At 45.5% G+C, this 16,092-nt stretch overlaps 2 protein-coding genes across 3 annotated transcripts in view; both read left to right on the top strand.

The window, feature by feature from the left end:
• The first annotated feature begins 551 nt into the window (after positions 1-551).
• cdan1 (codanin 1) lies at positions 552-11,494 on the top strand. Its single transcript, XM_075448047.1, has 28 exons — positions 552-658; positions 1,125-1,837; positions 1,948-2,148; positions 2,486-2,676; positions 2,874-2,981; positions 3,685-3,763; positions 3,892-4,012; positions 4,258-4,367; positions 4,588-4,677; positions 4,792-4,867; positions 4,943-5,148; positions 5,224-5,356; positions 5,440-5,583; positions 5,753-5,919; positions 6,043-6,124; positions 6,209-6,298; positions 6,387-6,441; positions 6,582-6,718; positions 6,800-6,903; positions 7,303-7,452; positions 7,670-7,733; positions 7,877-7,955; positions 8,063-8,289; positions 8,500-8,607; positions 8,721-8,784; positions 9,014-9,225; positions 10,489-10,596; positions 10,685-11,494. The coding sequence occupies exons 1-28, from the start codon at positions 581-583 to the stop codon at positions 10,805-10,807; spliced, it is 4,020 nt and encodes a 1,339-aa protein (XP_075304162.1). The 5' UTR covers positions 552-580; the 3' UTR covers positions 10,808-11,494.
• A 214-nt stretch (positions 11,495-11,708) lies between these two features.
• stard9 (StAR-related lipid transfer (START) domain containing 9) overlaps positions 11,709-16,092 on the top strand; it is a 36,926-nt gene continuing 32,542 nt past the window's right edge. For both annotated transcript variants that reach the window (XM_075448910.1, XM_075448909.1), the window contains exons 1-2: positions 11,709-11,997; positions 14,731-14,800. In XM_075448910.1, the coding sequence (XP_075305025.1) occupies positions 11,951-11,997; positions 14,731-14,800 (117 nt within the window). In that variant the 5' untranslated portion in view covers positions 11,709-11,950. The remainder of the gene's footprint in view (positions 11,998-14,730; positions 14,801-16,092) is intronic.

Genomic DNA, 16,092 nt, shown 5'->3' with positions numbered 1-16,092 from the left:
ACGCTTACAGGGTGTGGTTAGAAGAAGAGGTGATGTAACACTGTGGTCAACTTGTTTGTGTCACGACTTTTCTATTGCTGGTGAACACATGTTTTAACAATAACATTCCTCAGTCGTCACACTTGGCATGTTCTTTTTGCCCTACTTCCAATTTAGGATAAGGTGTTTGTATCTATTCATTTTTCACAATGTGTCTCAATTCCTATTTGTCTCATTTTTTTGTTGGGAGGTTGTACATGAATAGTATACATAGCAATAAACGTGATATAGAGACAAAGAAAGTCATGTATCATGAGTATAAGGTTATGGCCCTTAATTACACTACTCATAAATTATTGAATTTAACTCTATTAGAATGTATGCAATTTGATATTAGATGTATTCATGTTTATAACAGCTTGGTTAATCATACCAGCTTACTTTGACGTGACCTCCGTCCTCCGCCTCCTAACCTCGGAACTGTCACGATCAAACGTCATCTACACAAGTGATCAGGAAGGCGGAAACGACAATACGCATGCGCACACGTTGGGCCCGCCCCTTCCCTTCCAGTCTCTTAGCCGCGAACCTCCTGGCCGGAATGGCGGCTCTTTTGGAATCTCTTCTTTCACGGAAAGCGCATATTAAAAATGTCCTGGACTGGTTGAAGAATGCCGAGGTAGGTATGAGATGGTTGGGATTGATATGAGAGCATAATTTCCGACGGGCATGCCTTTGTGTGGCGTGTTTTATGAGATGACACAGCCCTCAACTGTTTGTAAACAAAACTTTTAGCTGCCAAGCTAGCAAGTCACGTTAGGTGTGGATCGCATGGACTCCATATGAGATATTATGTAGCCAACTTCCCCTATGATTGGATTGAATTATTTTGTGCATAAACTGATTATAAGATACAGTAGCGAGTTGGTGCTGTTATCTTTAATGCTGTATACAGGTGTACACGCAGCTAGACATTGTTAGCTGATGCATTGTTAGCGAGGTCAGATCCTTTTTTTTCTGCACAAACCTAAAGCAGTTAGTGGTTACTTAAAATCTTGGGTGCATCATGGGTGAAATAGCATCGATTATAAGTGATCTATCTCTCACAGTCCGTTTTGTAACCATTGTGTCTCGCTCGTTAACAGGTGGGTGACAAGCTGTCGTTCAGTGATGCCGGACTGACAGTTCACAAACATGAATTTGTCCCCTTCCTCTTGAATTTCCTGAGAGAGCAGAGCAGTCAAGCACTTACCCATGGCCCGGCCACACCAGCTAAGACCCCCAGCCGGCCCAGACCTGCTGAACAGACTCAGGGCTTCTCTGACAAGAGGACGTTTCGTTCTGCTGGCGGTGTAGTTGGCTCACGGAGTGCCAGCAGGGTCCAGCTTTTTTCTCCAGCCGCATCTGTGTCACCTGGGAGTGAGTGGGATGCTGCTGGTCAGTCAGGCTCCCAGTGTCTGAGCGGGGTTAGTGCCTTCAGCAGCCCTTCTTTTTCCACATCATATAGCCCCGCTTCCAGGCCGTCAGGCTCTGAGCGCCGCCATGGGCAGAGGATCAGTCTAGGCGACTACATGGTTTCTCCTCCTGACCCACAACACAGCCCAAATTTCCAGTCACATAAGGGCCGCAAGAAGAGTGGTGTTGGCACAGCAGCTGGGGGACAAGGGAGATACGGAGGAGAGCGGGGAGGACATCCTAGTGATGAGACTGGGCGTTGGGAGCCTGGAGGGAGGAGAGCGGTAAAAGGAGGGGGCTATGGCAAAGTAAGCGAGAAGGTTTCCCCCACAAATGAAAGTCGGCTCAATTTCAGCAATTTGGAAGATTTCCCTCCTATCGGGTCATCGCCCATTTCTCCTGCGTGAGTCAAAACAGCTTTAAGATTAGTAAAACTGCACGTTTGTTTTCTTAATCTCTTTTCAGTTTGCCTGACAGCTTTTTTTAAATTTTTTTTTATTTTTTATCCTCCAGGACATCCAAACCATCTAGGAGAATAAACCCAACGCCAGTCAGTGCGGAACGGCCACACTCTAAACCAAAGACCTGCTTCACATCCACCCCATTCAGGAAACCTTCGAGCCCTACGCCAGGAGTAGAAACACCAGAGGGGCCAATGACAGCGGGTAGTCCTCTGAGCCTGCAGGAAGAGAGGGAATTACTCAAAAGGGAGAAGTACGTGCACACGTACATTAAGTCATTTCATTGTTATTTCGACAAAAATGAGGAAGCAGTAGTTATCGTTTCCTTTTGCTGCGGCCACTGCTGCATTCCAATGATGACCGTTTGAGAGTCTGGATTATTTATATGTTCTGTTTTCAAAAGTTCATGAAAATCTAAAACAAACTGTGTTTATTATTGTGTACATTTCACCTTTCTCAGTTGCACTATTCCACATGTCCCTGAACATGTATCGGTTTGTAGCCGTTATGGCAGCACTCCCAATGTAACCTCCCTTGCTTCACACTTGTGCATTGCTGCTGTTGTATGATCAGAAATGTCTTCTTTGCAGGACAAAGCGCGCCCAGCAGGTCGCTTCTCCTCTGCCGCCGTCTTTGGACCCTTGCACCCCAACAAAGACGGGGGTTAGGACGGGACCTAAAGTCACGCCAGATCTGCAGATGGTTTGTCCTGAACCATCCAAAGTCACATTCTCCTCAGAGCTGGATCTTTTGGCTGAGCTCTACTGCACCTGCATATCTGGTAAGTAACCACAAGGTTGTAGTATTGAGCTAAGAAATAATTGCTGTGGACACAGTTTAGCTGGTCTAAGTAACATGAGTGCAAAAGAAGTTAAATTAACTTAAGGATGTACAAACCGATGCCTTTTTAACAAGATCCTGCCGAGAAATATTTAAAAGAAATTTCAAAACAATGTTTTCTTTTCTAATGTTTTGCAGAAAATTTAGTGCCAAACATTTTCCTGGAGCTCTTCTTTGTGATGCAGTTGCTTACGTCTCGGTCTCCTCATGCTCAGAGCGATGAAGAGCAGGAAACTTTGTGTGCAGGTCTGCCGTTCTCTCTTGACTAATTCGACTCGTCACGTTGAAATGTTGGGATTAAAGCTGCAGTCTGCAGGATTTGTTGTTGTCATACGTAAAGTCCTAATTTTTGGCATTTTAAGAGTTTACATGATCTATCAGAACGCTTGAAGTTGAAAACGGGGACCTCCGTAGTCGCAAAATGCAAGAAATGCTTATTTTTTAACCAAAAAATAAAAAGTTATTCAATTTCCTGTCCCGCTCCATCAAAACACATGAGAACTCGTGCACGTCTACGTGCACGCCAGATGTGCGTACACGACTCCTCGTTCATCAACTCACCTGTCATTTGCATCATGGAAGACACAGTAAGTAGACTAGCCCGTAATGAAGTTCAATAGTCTAGATAAATAAGCGTGGGGACGAGCCTACCTTGTATTACGCGTGCACAATCGGTGATTGACAGGCAGCAGAGCCCAGCTCGTAACCTGATTGGTTACCTTTTACCGGTCCGGTCTGCAATTTTGTAAACAAACCTGCTGGCTTTGGAGGGACCTAGCGGGACATATAGGGGACCTAGAGAACTCTTTTTTTTTTTTTTGTATTGGGGTATTTAATGTACTACTTTCAGAATCCCCGGACAGTTCCAGGCATTATGCTTGAAAAAGAGTTGCAGACTGCAGCTTTAAGGATCTGATCTGAAATGGAGATACTTCTGTTTCACTTGCAGATGTTCTAGAGAGACGCTACCTGAGACAAGTGCACAACTGTGTGTATTTTGCGGCGAAGGTTCTGGAAAATCAGTTTCAGTGAGTCTTTTAAAAAAAAAAAAAAAAAAAAAAAAATTTATTTTTGCATAACAGCGCACAGATTTTCCCCACTTGAGGGATGTATCGTCACGGTGATCCTTAACCAACATCTTCTTATTGTCTGTCAGGTTGTTGGCTCATTTGGACAAGTGTACCTTGCGTATGCTGGCGGAGAATGAACGGGTGGCTTCTTTCTCTCCAGACCTCAGGGACTGCCTCACCCAGGCACAGGATCGAAGCACAGCTAAGGTATCACCCACGTGCAGTCTTTGTTTTATGCCTTTAAAATACAATAAAACATCCTTCCAATACTCCAACCTGTTTATAAAACAATGTTTATAAAACCTGTTTAGTATTTATATGTATTTTTGTATTAATGTTTTTTAAAGAGGTTTCCTATGTGCAGCAAGTCTTTATTTTATTATTATTATTTTTTTGTACCATCCATCTCGGATTTACTTTTGACAAGCTCAAAGTGTTTTTTTCTATTCCAGCTCTCTCCCTCGGTGCCCACTTTCATCCACTCGGTTCCATTCCAGCCTGCCACTGACAACCGATCCAATTTTGGTAGCGACAAGGCCTTCCACACCTTTAAAAAACAGAGGTACATCACAGTGTTCTCGTCCCTAATAACCCCTTTAAGGTCAGACAGAAGGATTCAACCAAAAGCTGCCTACCTTTAATTGATTGTGTCTTTGATTGGTATGTGATGCATTGTTCAATGCATTTACTTTCTAATCTTCTTCTGATCACTGCATTCATTTAATCACCTTTTTTCTTTTTTTTTTTTTTCTTGTATTTGAACATTCTAACCCTCCTCTTAGGGATATTTTTTATGAAGTGCTGCGAGAGTGGGAGGATCTTCACAAAGAACCGGGGTGGAGTTTCGATTCCACACTTGGTGGTAGAATCAGGCAGGTGCAATTAGTTATTTGCTCCCTGATCTCCTCTCGACGAATCGTATTTGTTTAAGAGCCGATTAAACGGCTCCTTTTAACGGAGTCTCTCGTTTCTGTCGTCGCTTACAGGGGAATGATGAACCAGCTCACCTCTGCGGGGAACCATTCCCATTTCGCCCGTCTGTTCCTGAAGCAGCTTGTTCAGGTAGACCTCCTCAAAACTTCAAACTGTGCATTTGAACAGGCGCACTACAGCGTGCTAAATCTCCCGCTTCCTTAGATGTGTAAAGGCCCCCGTGCGAACGGCTCTCCCGGAGATACCCCTGATGCCGACCTGCTCGGCATGTTGGGAGCTGATAGCCTGGGTCGACTAAAGCGCCTCGAGGAACGTCTCATTCAGCCTCATGGAGTTGTTGGTCCCTGCCCTCCTCCGTCTTTTCCAGGTCACCAGGAATTCTTCAGGGATTTCATCCAGTCGGCCAGCTGGTGAGACATTAGATGATACGTAGATATGATATGAAACAAGCAAGCATCGCCTAACATGTCTTACATGTGCACCAGCTGTCAGCTGAACCAGCACCTCCAGGACAGCCTGTGTCGCCAGCTACTCCAGCTCGATGAGGTGTCCATACTGAGCCCACCGGCTTCCATCGGGGAGGGAGAGGAAGAGGAAGATGGAGACATGGAGCAGCAGGTATGCTGCCCCTCCTCCCCCGTCCGTCCGTTCAGAAAAGATGAATCGGTCCGCTGTTTGTAATTGAACCCTTTCGTTGTCAGGATGAGAAGCAGAGGTTCTCCTCAGTGCTGCTCCAAGCTCGTCTTCTGGCAAAGTTCCTGGGATTCATCTCCTTTCTGCCCTACCAAACATCTGAGAGACCGTCCAGAGAGATACAGGAGACGTCCGTCACCCTGCGCAGCAAGGTGAGACGGAGACGGTGACTCTGGGCAAAGGTCAACATAAGAGATGACTTTCCCCTGAATGTTATTAGTTTTTTTTCTCGCTAGGAAACCTGTAAGGGGGATCATAGTCTTTTCTTATATAGTTTTGGTGAAAAATGTGTCGCCTGTGTTTGTTTTCTGGGCCTCACAGAGTATGCCGGTGCTGGACGTGTGTGCTGTGTTGAGCAACAGCATGAGGAGGAGGCGCACCATCCTGACTGTTCCCTGGCTGGTGGAGTTCCTCTCCATGTTGGACTTTGTCGGCCCTTTGCTGCTCTGCTACCGGACGGCGCTGGGTACACTGCTTCTCCTTTACAGGTTTGGCCGTTTCTTTTCCACGTCACACCCTCTCTAAAATGCCCCGTCAGCATCCTTCTTGTGCCGTAACCCGAGATAAACACCTCTGTAAATGCTGAACAGTTTGCTTTGGTTTGCTCTTAGGAGGATGTTGCTGAAGCGATGTGAAGAAATGTGTTACCTGAACAAGCTCCTGCTGGTGTCGGTGTTGGGATGGCTGTTCCAGGTGAGACGTATCTGAGGACCATCTTCCATTTTTACTGCTTTACGGTATTGCGGGCAGTAACCTGCTACATTTGAACTTGTGCAGATCCCCGTGATTCCCGAGGACATTTTCTTCACCAGCGAGTTTACTGCGGTGGCTGTGGTGGAAGACAGCAGCTCAAGTTCTGCAGGACTTGTAAGGAAAATACCCCCCCCCCCCCCAAAAAAAAAGGAAAAAAGGAGCCGGCTCGTTTTACATGGATGTATTTTCTGTTCATTTTTAGGACAGCATTCCCCTGGTGAATCAGCAGCTTCTTCATACATGTTGTCCATTTCTGGGTGAGTAGCAGTCTTTTTGTAAATTTTTTTTTTATGTTTAGAAGACAGAGAGCTTTGGATCCCATTTTATATGCTCACCCACAAACACCACAGTGTAACATATTGTGGCTACACGCTCTGCTTTGCCTCCATCTGCTCAGGTGAGTTTCGTAAGCTTCTCGCTGCCTTCGTGTCTGGCAGCTCTGCCAAGAGCGGAGGAATTATCCGCAAGATTACCCCCACTTCTGCCGAACTCAAAGACACGCCGACTGCGAACCGATCGCAGCAGAAACTACAGGTGAGTGAACGAGAGAACCTCTGCAGTGCCGCCGAGTTGCCTGTGTGTTCGGACCTGAACCAAATGCTTCCAATGCGACAGGTGGATCTGGAGCAGGCCTTCTTTCACAACCAGCCTTCGTCGCTGCGCCGCACGGTGGAGTTTGTGGCCGAGAGGGTCGGATCCAACGCCGTCAAGCATATGAAGTCAGTATCACAGAGCTGAGGGCTTGGTTGGGTGCGATAATGACACATCAGCCGCGATGCATTTACAGGTTTTCAGGTCATTGATATTCTAGATCGAGCGTAACTTTGACACTTTTATTTTTCCTTTGAACCGCCTTCCGCCAAATCTTTTAGAATTGTGACGGACCTTCACAGTATATTTGGTTAATCATCCCGCAACCTCGGTCGGTTGCCTACCTAAGAGCCCGGAAGCTGTTCAACGCTCCAACATTACCAGCACTTCAGACGGCAGCTTAGTGTGTAAATGTGTTCGACAGTGTTCCTTTCGGCATGAGCAAATTCCACGTGGAGACTGCTTGCGTAATGAGTGTTGCTGGTTGCGTTCACGTGCTTCTTTATTCTTGTGCACAATTGAAACAGGGCTACATTGGTGAGTGAACTGGTGGACAGAGGAGAGAAGATGCTGAGAGATGGACTGGGGTCACCGAACTCAAATCCTTCGAAGCTAAACGACTCCATCTGTGCTCAGCTCTGCGATTCGGGCCTGGATGCTTTGGAAAGAGCCACCAGGTACAACGGCGTCTTTTACAAGCGTCCCGCTGTTCCTCGGCGGAGCAGAGATTTGGTGATAAGATATTAGATCCGTTTTCAGTAGCCATTATGTGCAGATGTGCTCATGAGTGAAGGCCCAGTGGTTGTTGAGGAAAGAACTCATTTGAAACCATCATTTGTAGTTTTACTCCTGTTTGAGAACCTTTTTGGGGTGTTTTTTTTTTGTGTTTTGTAGATTTTGCAACGAGAAGAGCCCCGAAGCCGTACGGATCCTGCTCCCCGACGAGACCTCATCAATGGTAAATTTGCGGAAATAAAGGCTTATGTTTTTTGCATCAAAAACGTGAGCGGAGCAAAACGCGCAGAAATGGCATTTGTGTTGGCGTGGAGACGTCTGTGCTGTTTTGTATTCATGACCCGCAAACTTTGAACTCCTCCTCAGGTCCTGGTGACATCTGAAAACATCACCAAACGTCTCGCCGCAGAAAAGGCCTGCAGCTGGCTCTCTGCCAACATCACAGGTAGCAAGTTAAAGATCCCTTTCCTTGGGAAAACTACACATTCCTGCACACGTTTTCTGGTGTAGGCCGACACCCATTTAAAGTTTGATTCTGTTCTCTCTGCAAAGCGCTTGTAAGGCGAGAGTGGAAGAGCAGGTATGATCGTGTCATGAAGGCCCTCGGCTGCCCTGCAGCTCCAGACTCTGCCGGCGTGCACGGCGCTGCGGTCGAGCTGGTCGCTCAGGAACAGTCGACTACTCCCAAGAAGAAGCAAGGGGGTGAGAGAGCGATGTCCTGCCCCCCTGGATGTGACCACAGTGCTTCGCTGCCCTCCGAAGTCCTCATTGAGATTAAGGTACGCTTGGTTTTTTTTGTTTTTTTTTTAGCTGCTACAACAGAGGCAGCTGTTTGGGATTTCCTGAGTTTTAGTGTTCCATTTGCCGCATGGTCGGGACAGCTTAGTGTTTGTTTGACCCAAACGTTGAGCGGGGAGTCCTAATAGACTTTGCGCTGAAGTGAAATTGAACGACGTGTGGCTGAACACCAGAATTTGTGGTTAACGTAGGAGCTGCTGAGCATCGCTGCAGGCCCCAGGACTGACGAGGAGCTGCCGACCGGCTCTCAGCTCAGAGCGCTGCTGCACAGAGTTGGAGGCACGCTGGCCTGCAGAAAGGTACACGAGAGCAGCAAAAAGAACGCCTGTGCTGAGTTCATTGATTTTTATTTTTTTCTCTCTCTTTTTTTTTTTTGTGCCTCACACCGTTTTTCTTTTATCTCTTTATTTAGTTCTTGACAGTGTTGTCTGAGCAGATGCTTCTGAACTCCACTGTGCTACTGGCCTGCAAACTGGGTAAGAGATTCTGAGCTGTGAAGATTAAGCTTTTCATCGTAGGGGGGTGTTTGTGATGTGTACGATACGACATCTTTTTATGCACCGATCATTTTCAATCTTATTTATTTGCAGGCGTATTTCACATATGTCTATTGTGTAACATTTGCTTTGCCGCTCAAGTGCACATATGATGAAATGTGCTTCACAGACCTGATCATCAGATGTGTGTGTGTGTGTGTGTGTGTAGTTTCTGGAGAGCTGCCAGTGTTGCCTCTGTCAGGGTGCGATGGACATGGCGGGGCTGTTGTGGATCCCGGTTCAGGGTCAGAGCCTCCTGTCTCAAAACTGTTGGAGCAGCTTGCTGAGCTGTGGGAGAGAGACTGCTGTTCCTCCGCCCCCCTCCATCAGCTCTTCACTCCTCTCGTGGTCACCGCTGTGCTGAAGGCCAGCGACACAGAGGTACGAGGAACGCCACAACTCTTGACTAATACAGACGTGTCAACGATGTTGCTGTGGTCTGCCGTGTCGTTTTTCCTCACAGAAAAGTGTGTATTCATGCAACAGGTGTGCGTTGTGCAGATGACCATTTAAAAGAAATTAAAATCCTTACTTATTAAATTCTATAAAAGCGAATCTGTATCGGCAACATAGAACAACCTGAGCCAACACTTGCTTCGTCATTCACACAGCATGTTGATCTCAACTGTCCTCAAGTGCCCTGTTAAAGCTTTTTTTTACGAGCTTTGTAAACCCCTTCGTGGTAATTTGACAGGTTTGGTTTACTCCTTCAAGGATCCTGATAGTAGTGGAGGAGCAAGGAGAAAACATTGTTTTTACATTCTATCATAGCATTTCTTCCAACAGATCACCCTAAATGGTGACACACTAGGGGGAAGAAAAAAAGAATCTAAAATCAACCCTTTCACACATGGACCGTTTTTCCATTAATCCGCCGGCAGCTTGAGTGTGTCAGTGTCATGTGTGAATTACCCTCTCGGTGCTTTCGCGTAACAGTTTTGAAATGGAAATCAGACAAGGTCAGAGTTGGTAGCATAGGCATTACATCACTGTCAATACTGGGGGGGGAAAAATGTCATCCGCTGCAGTCACATCGACTGGGTTAATTTGACGTACGATCAGCTGCTCAGATGCTCGGATGCGACGGGTCGCGGTTGAATAAACGAGTAGCGGCGCTCTTCGAACGATCCTCCGCCAAGATTATACCCACAGTGCTGCAGCACGGAGTCGCCTTTTATTCGGGATCGGAGACAGACGAACAAGAAGATTTTCTTTCAACAGTTCGGGCCTCTGCTGCCTGACTGACGTATCGATATTTCAGCTGCTCACGTTTCCCACTGTTTTTGTTGTTTTGGAACTGCAATTCGAGAGGCTTCTATTCTGACAGCTCACTGTGACGACACGGAGACCACGTCCTCGCATCGTTTTTTTTTTTTTTTTTCCTCTCCAGCCGATGCCGCGGTGCAGTCGAACCTTAGAGAATACAACACCGACTCTTCAACAAGTTCACGCGTGTGGAAAAGCGATGTTTATCTTGTCTTATTTCCGTGTGACGCGTAAGAAGCAGAGAAGCAGTTATTTTACAGCCTCACGGCCGTAGCTGTCCCCTTTTCTATCACTACCTTTTGTTTAGGTTGATGGACTCTGCAGCGTCTGACTTTTTGTAACCCGTTTCTCTGTTGTTGTGTTTTTTTTGTCATTTAGAAGTCGAACTACCTTTTCTTGGTTAGAAAGCTGGTGGACGGAGGGATACTGAGCGAGGACACGGTCATTTCTCATTGGAAGAAACTAACCGACTTGGCCCTGCCAGTGGTGAGGCTTCACCGCCTTCTTGTTGTCATGTTTTCCTCCAGAAGCATTTCTTTACAAGTGATTTATTTTTGCTTGCATTGCGTTTCAGGAGCTGATTGAGAACTTTAAGCTGCAGTCAAAGAGTTTGAAACTCCCCCCGCCTCTGGCTGAGATGCAGCCGCACATTGACAGGCTGCAGGTCTCACATCAGACGGTAGAGGGAGCGACGTGACCACCAAACGACCCAGTATTCCACCACCAACCTATGTGTGTGTGATCACCACTTTGTCTTACGTCAAATCTGCCTGTGTTTTCTTCAAGCGGGAGGTGATTCCGGGTGACTTCTTGTTATTATTTTTCAAACCCGTTTTACATTCAGCCTTTAAAAGCCTTTTGGTTTTAACTTGTGAAGTAAGTGCAGCCTTCAAAGTCTGGGATGGCAGCTTCGGATCACATAATTTCATCTTTTAATGCACCTTTCTGCAAGCCAGCTTTTTTTGTGTGTATCTAGGGCCGGGGGGGGGGCATTAGCATGGATTTCAAGATTTTTTTTATTTTTTCTGAAATCTCACGTGTAAGTTTGGGTTCACCTTAAAAAAAAAAAGGTACAACACAAATGTCTGGATTCAGATTCGGAAGCATGAAATCTAAGACTGTTTTAAAAAAGAACCCAAAAAAACCCCAGAATGATAAAGCCAACTGGAGAAAACTAGTATTTTAGAGAAGCACTTTCACACTTTCACTGCCTTTGACCACATAACTAGTGATGGCATGATACATTTCTGAATGCAGGAGTGCATTTGTGACTGCTTTTGTTCACGTTGAACTGTGCAGTACTCTCTGCTGCTTTTAAACTGAAATATATATTTTTAATGTTACTGTGAAATTAAAATGATGAGTAATAAAGACATATATGGGCGCAAGTGTTTTTATTTTTTTATTTTTGCAATTAAAATGGAAGCAGTTTATCTCTGACCATAAGTCAATCATGTGTAGTGTCCTACAAAGGTTCACTCTTAAAACAGTTGGGGAATTCAAATACTAACAGGCATACAACAAAAAAAAAAGTTTGAAATGTGGCTTAGGGAGGAGTATGGAGCAGCATCTCCGCCCTCCCCTCATGTCTGTCCGGCAGGAAGTTTCAGTCCCTTTGTAGAGGGAGACTTTTGGAGAGACTCGGCGGGCGGTTCGAGTTCCGACCGACTGGCTGAAGATGGCTTGAGCAGAGCGGGGGGGCTGATGTCTGAGGAAAAGTCGCCCCGATACGTCTGAATACTTGATAAAACTCATTATGCTCACAGGAGAAGCGTTATTTCATAGCGTTTCCGACTCGAGTCAAGTGCCGTGTTGGGTGTAAAACTACCCGCCAGACTTCATGGCAAACGTTAAAGTTGCCGTCCGGGTCCGTCCTCTCAACGCAAGGTGAGTTTTTCTGTTAGCTCGTTATTGACTCTGTTGGCTAATTTAGTGCGAATGGAAACCCATTTAAATGGCAGTTGTTAGAAATGCTCTATCCGTTCAGCCTCTCACTGTCTAGCTTAATGAAGTAAGTGCTGCTTGTTGTTGGTAAACATTAGGCTTCTCGTATTGCCTTTTTTGTATCAGTGCTATTTTCTTCTGCGTCACTTTAATCAACAACCGTTAAGCTAACTGAGCAGCTTTCTCAGACTCGTCAGTGGCAGGAACGAGTGTGTGCACATGGTGAATAATGACAACTGTGGCTGACAGTTGTGTCTGACTAAGCACGTTGTGTGGAGCTTTTGTGATTCCGAGTACAAGAAAAGCTTGGGTAGTTTTTATTAAAAGCGCAGCCCCTCTTCTCAGCATCACCATCATGCTAATGGGGTCTGTAATTAGACAGTAATTGTGATGCATTCAAAGCCCATCTACTGCTTGTCTATATGGCAGATTCACAATAGAATCAGTCTTACGCTTAATATGAACCCTTCACCCCTGCAATGAAGGGTTCTGCTGGCTCTGTTGTTCTGACTTCTGGAAGTATTCAGTCATGAAACATTTCTATCCTGGTTAGAGGGGGGGTCTCTTCCAGAATAATTGTCCCTTTCCATCTATAGGTCAGGAGGACTCACTTAAAGGCTGGGATTCGTGTGTCGTCGCCTTCACAGTCATCAGATCTCAAGCTAGCAGAACACCTCTGGGAGATTTTGGACCAGCATGTTTTACGGTCACCAAAGCTCTTCCTGTTACGAGGGAATATCTTTTGGGAGAATGATTTTCCATCACGTTGGCAGAGTTCAAGAGCTCAACCAAACATTGATTTGAACTGATTGAACGATACATTCAACCCAAAGGGGAAATTAACATGCTGCTGTGTATAGGAATAATATTAGTCATCATATTCAGTCCCTGCGGTGGACAAGGATGACCTGCTGCGCCAATCTTTTGTTGCAGCAGAGCTGAAGAAGCCTCTGCCTGAACACACTCCACTGTTTAATCGCTGTGTAGAGGGAGTGCAGTATTATTACTTCTTTCATAATACTAAACAAACAAGACAGAGTGAACAAATGCTTGGTTTGTGTCTGCCATTTGTTTAGTCAGAGGCATTTATGGAAACAGGCCCCCCATCTTTTTTATTTTTTACTGTGCTGTTAAATCTGTTGAAGAGGCAAAGAAACCCAGAGAGGTTGTAAAGTTGCTCTACTCCTTTGGAACCCCTCATTGCATTATCAGGCAAATTGCTGCAGCATGTTGAATAACAAGTTTTGGAGTTCCCGTGTTATTGTGCATATGAGCTCTGCAGTAATGCATTAAGTTTATTTGATCTGCGGCAGGATTGCTTAGGCTGCAGGCCATTAAAGTAGCATAACAAAGCATTATCCAGGCTACCAAAGGCTGAACAATGACTCTTTCAACTGGTCTTCCTCGTGTTTTGCATGACAAAAGAAATTCTTATATCAAATGTTCACTGTCATGCAAATGAGCCTGTCCTGATTTACTGTAAGATTATGACATCCGCACTGTCCTCTGCGCTCTTCTTATTCTCAACTGGAGGATGCATATCCTCCCTTCATATGTTTGAATAGCAGCTTTCTGCATTACAGAGATAACGTTAACACCAGCCCGCTCGGCTGCATTCCTCGTTCGGTCAGGCAGACAAGTGTGTTGTTCTTTGTTTTAATTGATAAATAGGATTTTAGCGGGCACCCCTGAGAGGCATCTCACGCGTGCAAGAAACACGTCAACCCAGCTGGAAAATGTTTCTAGTTTGTAGCAAAACACATTCAGATGAAGTTTACTACGTTTCGCCCCAAAAAACCTCCTCTCTTTCATGCTGGTTAGAGCAACATTGAAGGTCGGTGGTTTTGGGTTGGGCCCGCCGCTGGGGTTGGCAAAATGAGTTCCACGTGGTGAAGCACAGGGAGAGATGAAGAGCACAACAGCCTCCTCGTGTGCCCCTTACCCACCGTGGAGATTGAGCTTTTGTATTACATTCACCGTCATTATCGCTCCCGGCGATCGCTATTCTCTCAGCTCCATGTCGCGATTGCCTCCAGTTTCCCATGTGTTGCATCAGACACGCTCGGTCCAGCTGCTGGAGCACACACAGCGGAGTTGACCTTGTTTTACGCACATGCGAGGAGACGCAGTGGTCCAGATTTCGCGCACGCAACATTTGTGCACTCTCTCAACTTTATAGAAACGGCCCAAGCTGCCTCGCCAGAGAAAAGCCTCTGGGTAGCACCGGAGCCTGTTTTCATTTGAATGTGAAAGTGGTCAGTGGGACTCCTGCGTGGCAATTCCATGGATCGGACGCAGACAAAGAGCCATTGTGTTAACCGTCTTGTGATAGCCTCAAGTCAAGGGCAGCGAGCCTAAATGTATCTGGACATCCCTCTCAGTTATATCAGCTGCGGCAAAAGGAGCATTTTAAAAGCAATTAGATATAGTGTGACTGGTAATAATACAGTTTCTGAATCTAAAGTGAAAGTTTTGCTATAGCTCTGTCTAGTTTGCGTATGGAGTGGGAGATGCTGATCAATACTGATGGCATCTCTTGGATCCATTTCTCTCTAGTGGAAGCATGTGTTAATGTTTTCTCCAATTTGGTTTCTCCCTTTTCATCAGCATTTATCACATTCGCTTACACTTGAAGCAAAGCCAATCTTTTTTTTTTCCTTCCTCTTCTGCTCACAGGGAGAGCGCTGATGGAGGACGGCTCGCGGTTCAGGTGGAGGATAAATTTGTGAGGATCCGAAATGTGAAGGTGAGTATTCCTGCACGGAAGCAGAACAGACACCTCTCCTCAACTTCATTCATGCTTCATTTGTTCGTGGCGCCGGATGACATTTTGAATTTTGCTTTGAATTAATTGGATTGACTACTTGGACTCTAATTGGCTTGAATTGGACTGCATTATTGAAGTGCCTTGAGATCACATTTGTTGTGATTTGGTGCTGTATAAATAAAACTGAATTGAAATATGAGCAGCACGCAGAGGGCGTCTGTCATAGCAACAGGATGTTTACAGCCCGGGATCAGCTCTTTCCGGCTTGATGTCGCTGTTGTGTATTATATCTGTTGACGCACGAATTGAGGGATCCTTTCTGTCAAGCACATGCAGTTTGACACTATTATAAACAGCAGCACAGCTACAGCCACTTCAGATACCCACAAAACCTCTCCAGAAATAAACATTAGAGGAGTGTGTGATGGTGTTTTGTACTGTAAGTTGATATTTGATGTTGTAGTCTTTTACAGGTTTCAATTAGGCTCCTCACATTTGGAAATGATTATGTGAGCTTGTAAGATGACACTTTCCCTACGTAACCGACCTGCTGTGTCAGATAGAGTCGAGTTCTGTGATTGGTTGAGTCGCGTTGCCTGCAGACAGTCTGGTTCTGCGTGGAACATTTTTCATTCCAAGTGTCGTGTTGAGTACTTTCAGACACCCTGCCTCAGTGAAGAAATCATGAATAAGAGAAAGAAAATTTAGACTGTGACCAGTTTCAGAACTCATATTTAGCTACAAACGAGTCCCATGTTGATTAAGTCCTGTATGTATTACAGTTCTCATTAAACTGGATCACCTTTTTGTTTACATTTTGATACCTAAATGCTCATCTCCTTCTAAAGGAGTTTGGATGGGGGGGGGCAGAAAGTCTGTTGCACATGATGTGACAAGAGACAAAGTGCATATGGCCTCCCTCTGTCGTGGAAAAGGATCCAAGGCTATTTAGGATCTCATGGGAATAATTATTTATGGAAAGCAGTAGTTTGGAGAACCTAAGACAAATACAATAAAGCAAAGGTTATGTTTTTCATGTTATGTTTTTTCAAACAGTGACTGGGAGTTTCCCAGACAGAAAGAGATACAACATATAAAGACCTACTCATCTTAACTAGTTTGAAGCAGGAAGTGCTTATGCTTTACAGCTAGTCGGTTTTGCGTAAACTTTAGTGGTCGGGGCTTTGTGATGCAGAACATTTGCCATTGGCTGTTGTTGCTCCTGGCTCATCCCTCGCACTGTGCGGCCATTGTTGTATTTCCTACAAGTG

Source organism: Odontesthes bonariensis, chromosome 17, assembly GCF_027942865.1.
Source record: "Odontesthes bonariensis isolate fOdoBon6 chromosome 17, fOdoBon6.hap1, whole genome shotgun sequence".
Taxonomy (NCBI): Eukaryota; Metazoa; Chordata; class Actinopteri; order Atheriniformes; family Atherinopsidae; genus Odontesthes; species Odontesthes bonariensis.
The sequence above is the reverse complement of the archived record's forward strand: the minus strand, read 5'-3'. Positions and strand labels throughout refer to the sequence as shown.

Coding starts and splice junctions, on each gene's coding strand:
- cdan1 (XM_075448047.1), top strand. CDS start 581: ATGGCGGCTCTTTTGGAATCTCTTCTTTCACGGAAAGCGCATATTAAA. Junction 4,678..4,791: donor ACACTTGGTGGTAGAATCAG/GCAGGTGCAATT, acceptor CGTCGCTTACAG/GGGAATGATGAACCAGCTCA. Junction 5,584..5,752: donor CCGTCACCCTGCGCAGCAAG/GTGAGACGGAGA, acceptor TGGGCCTCACAG/AGTATGCCGGTGCTGGACGT.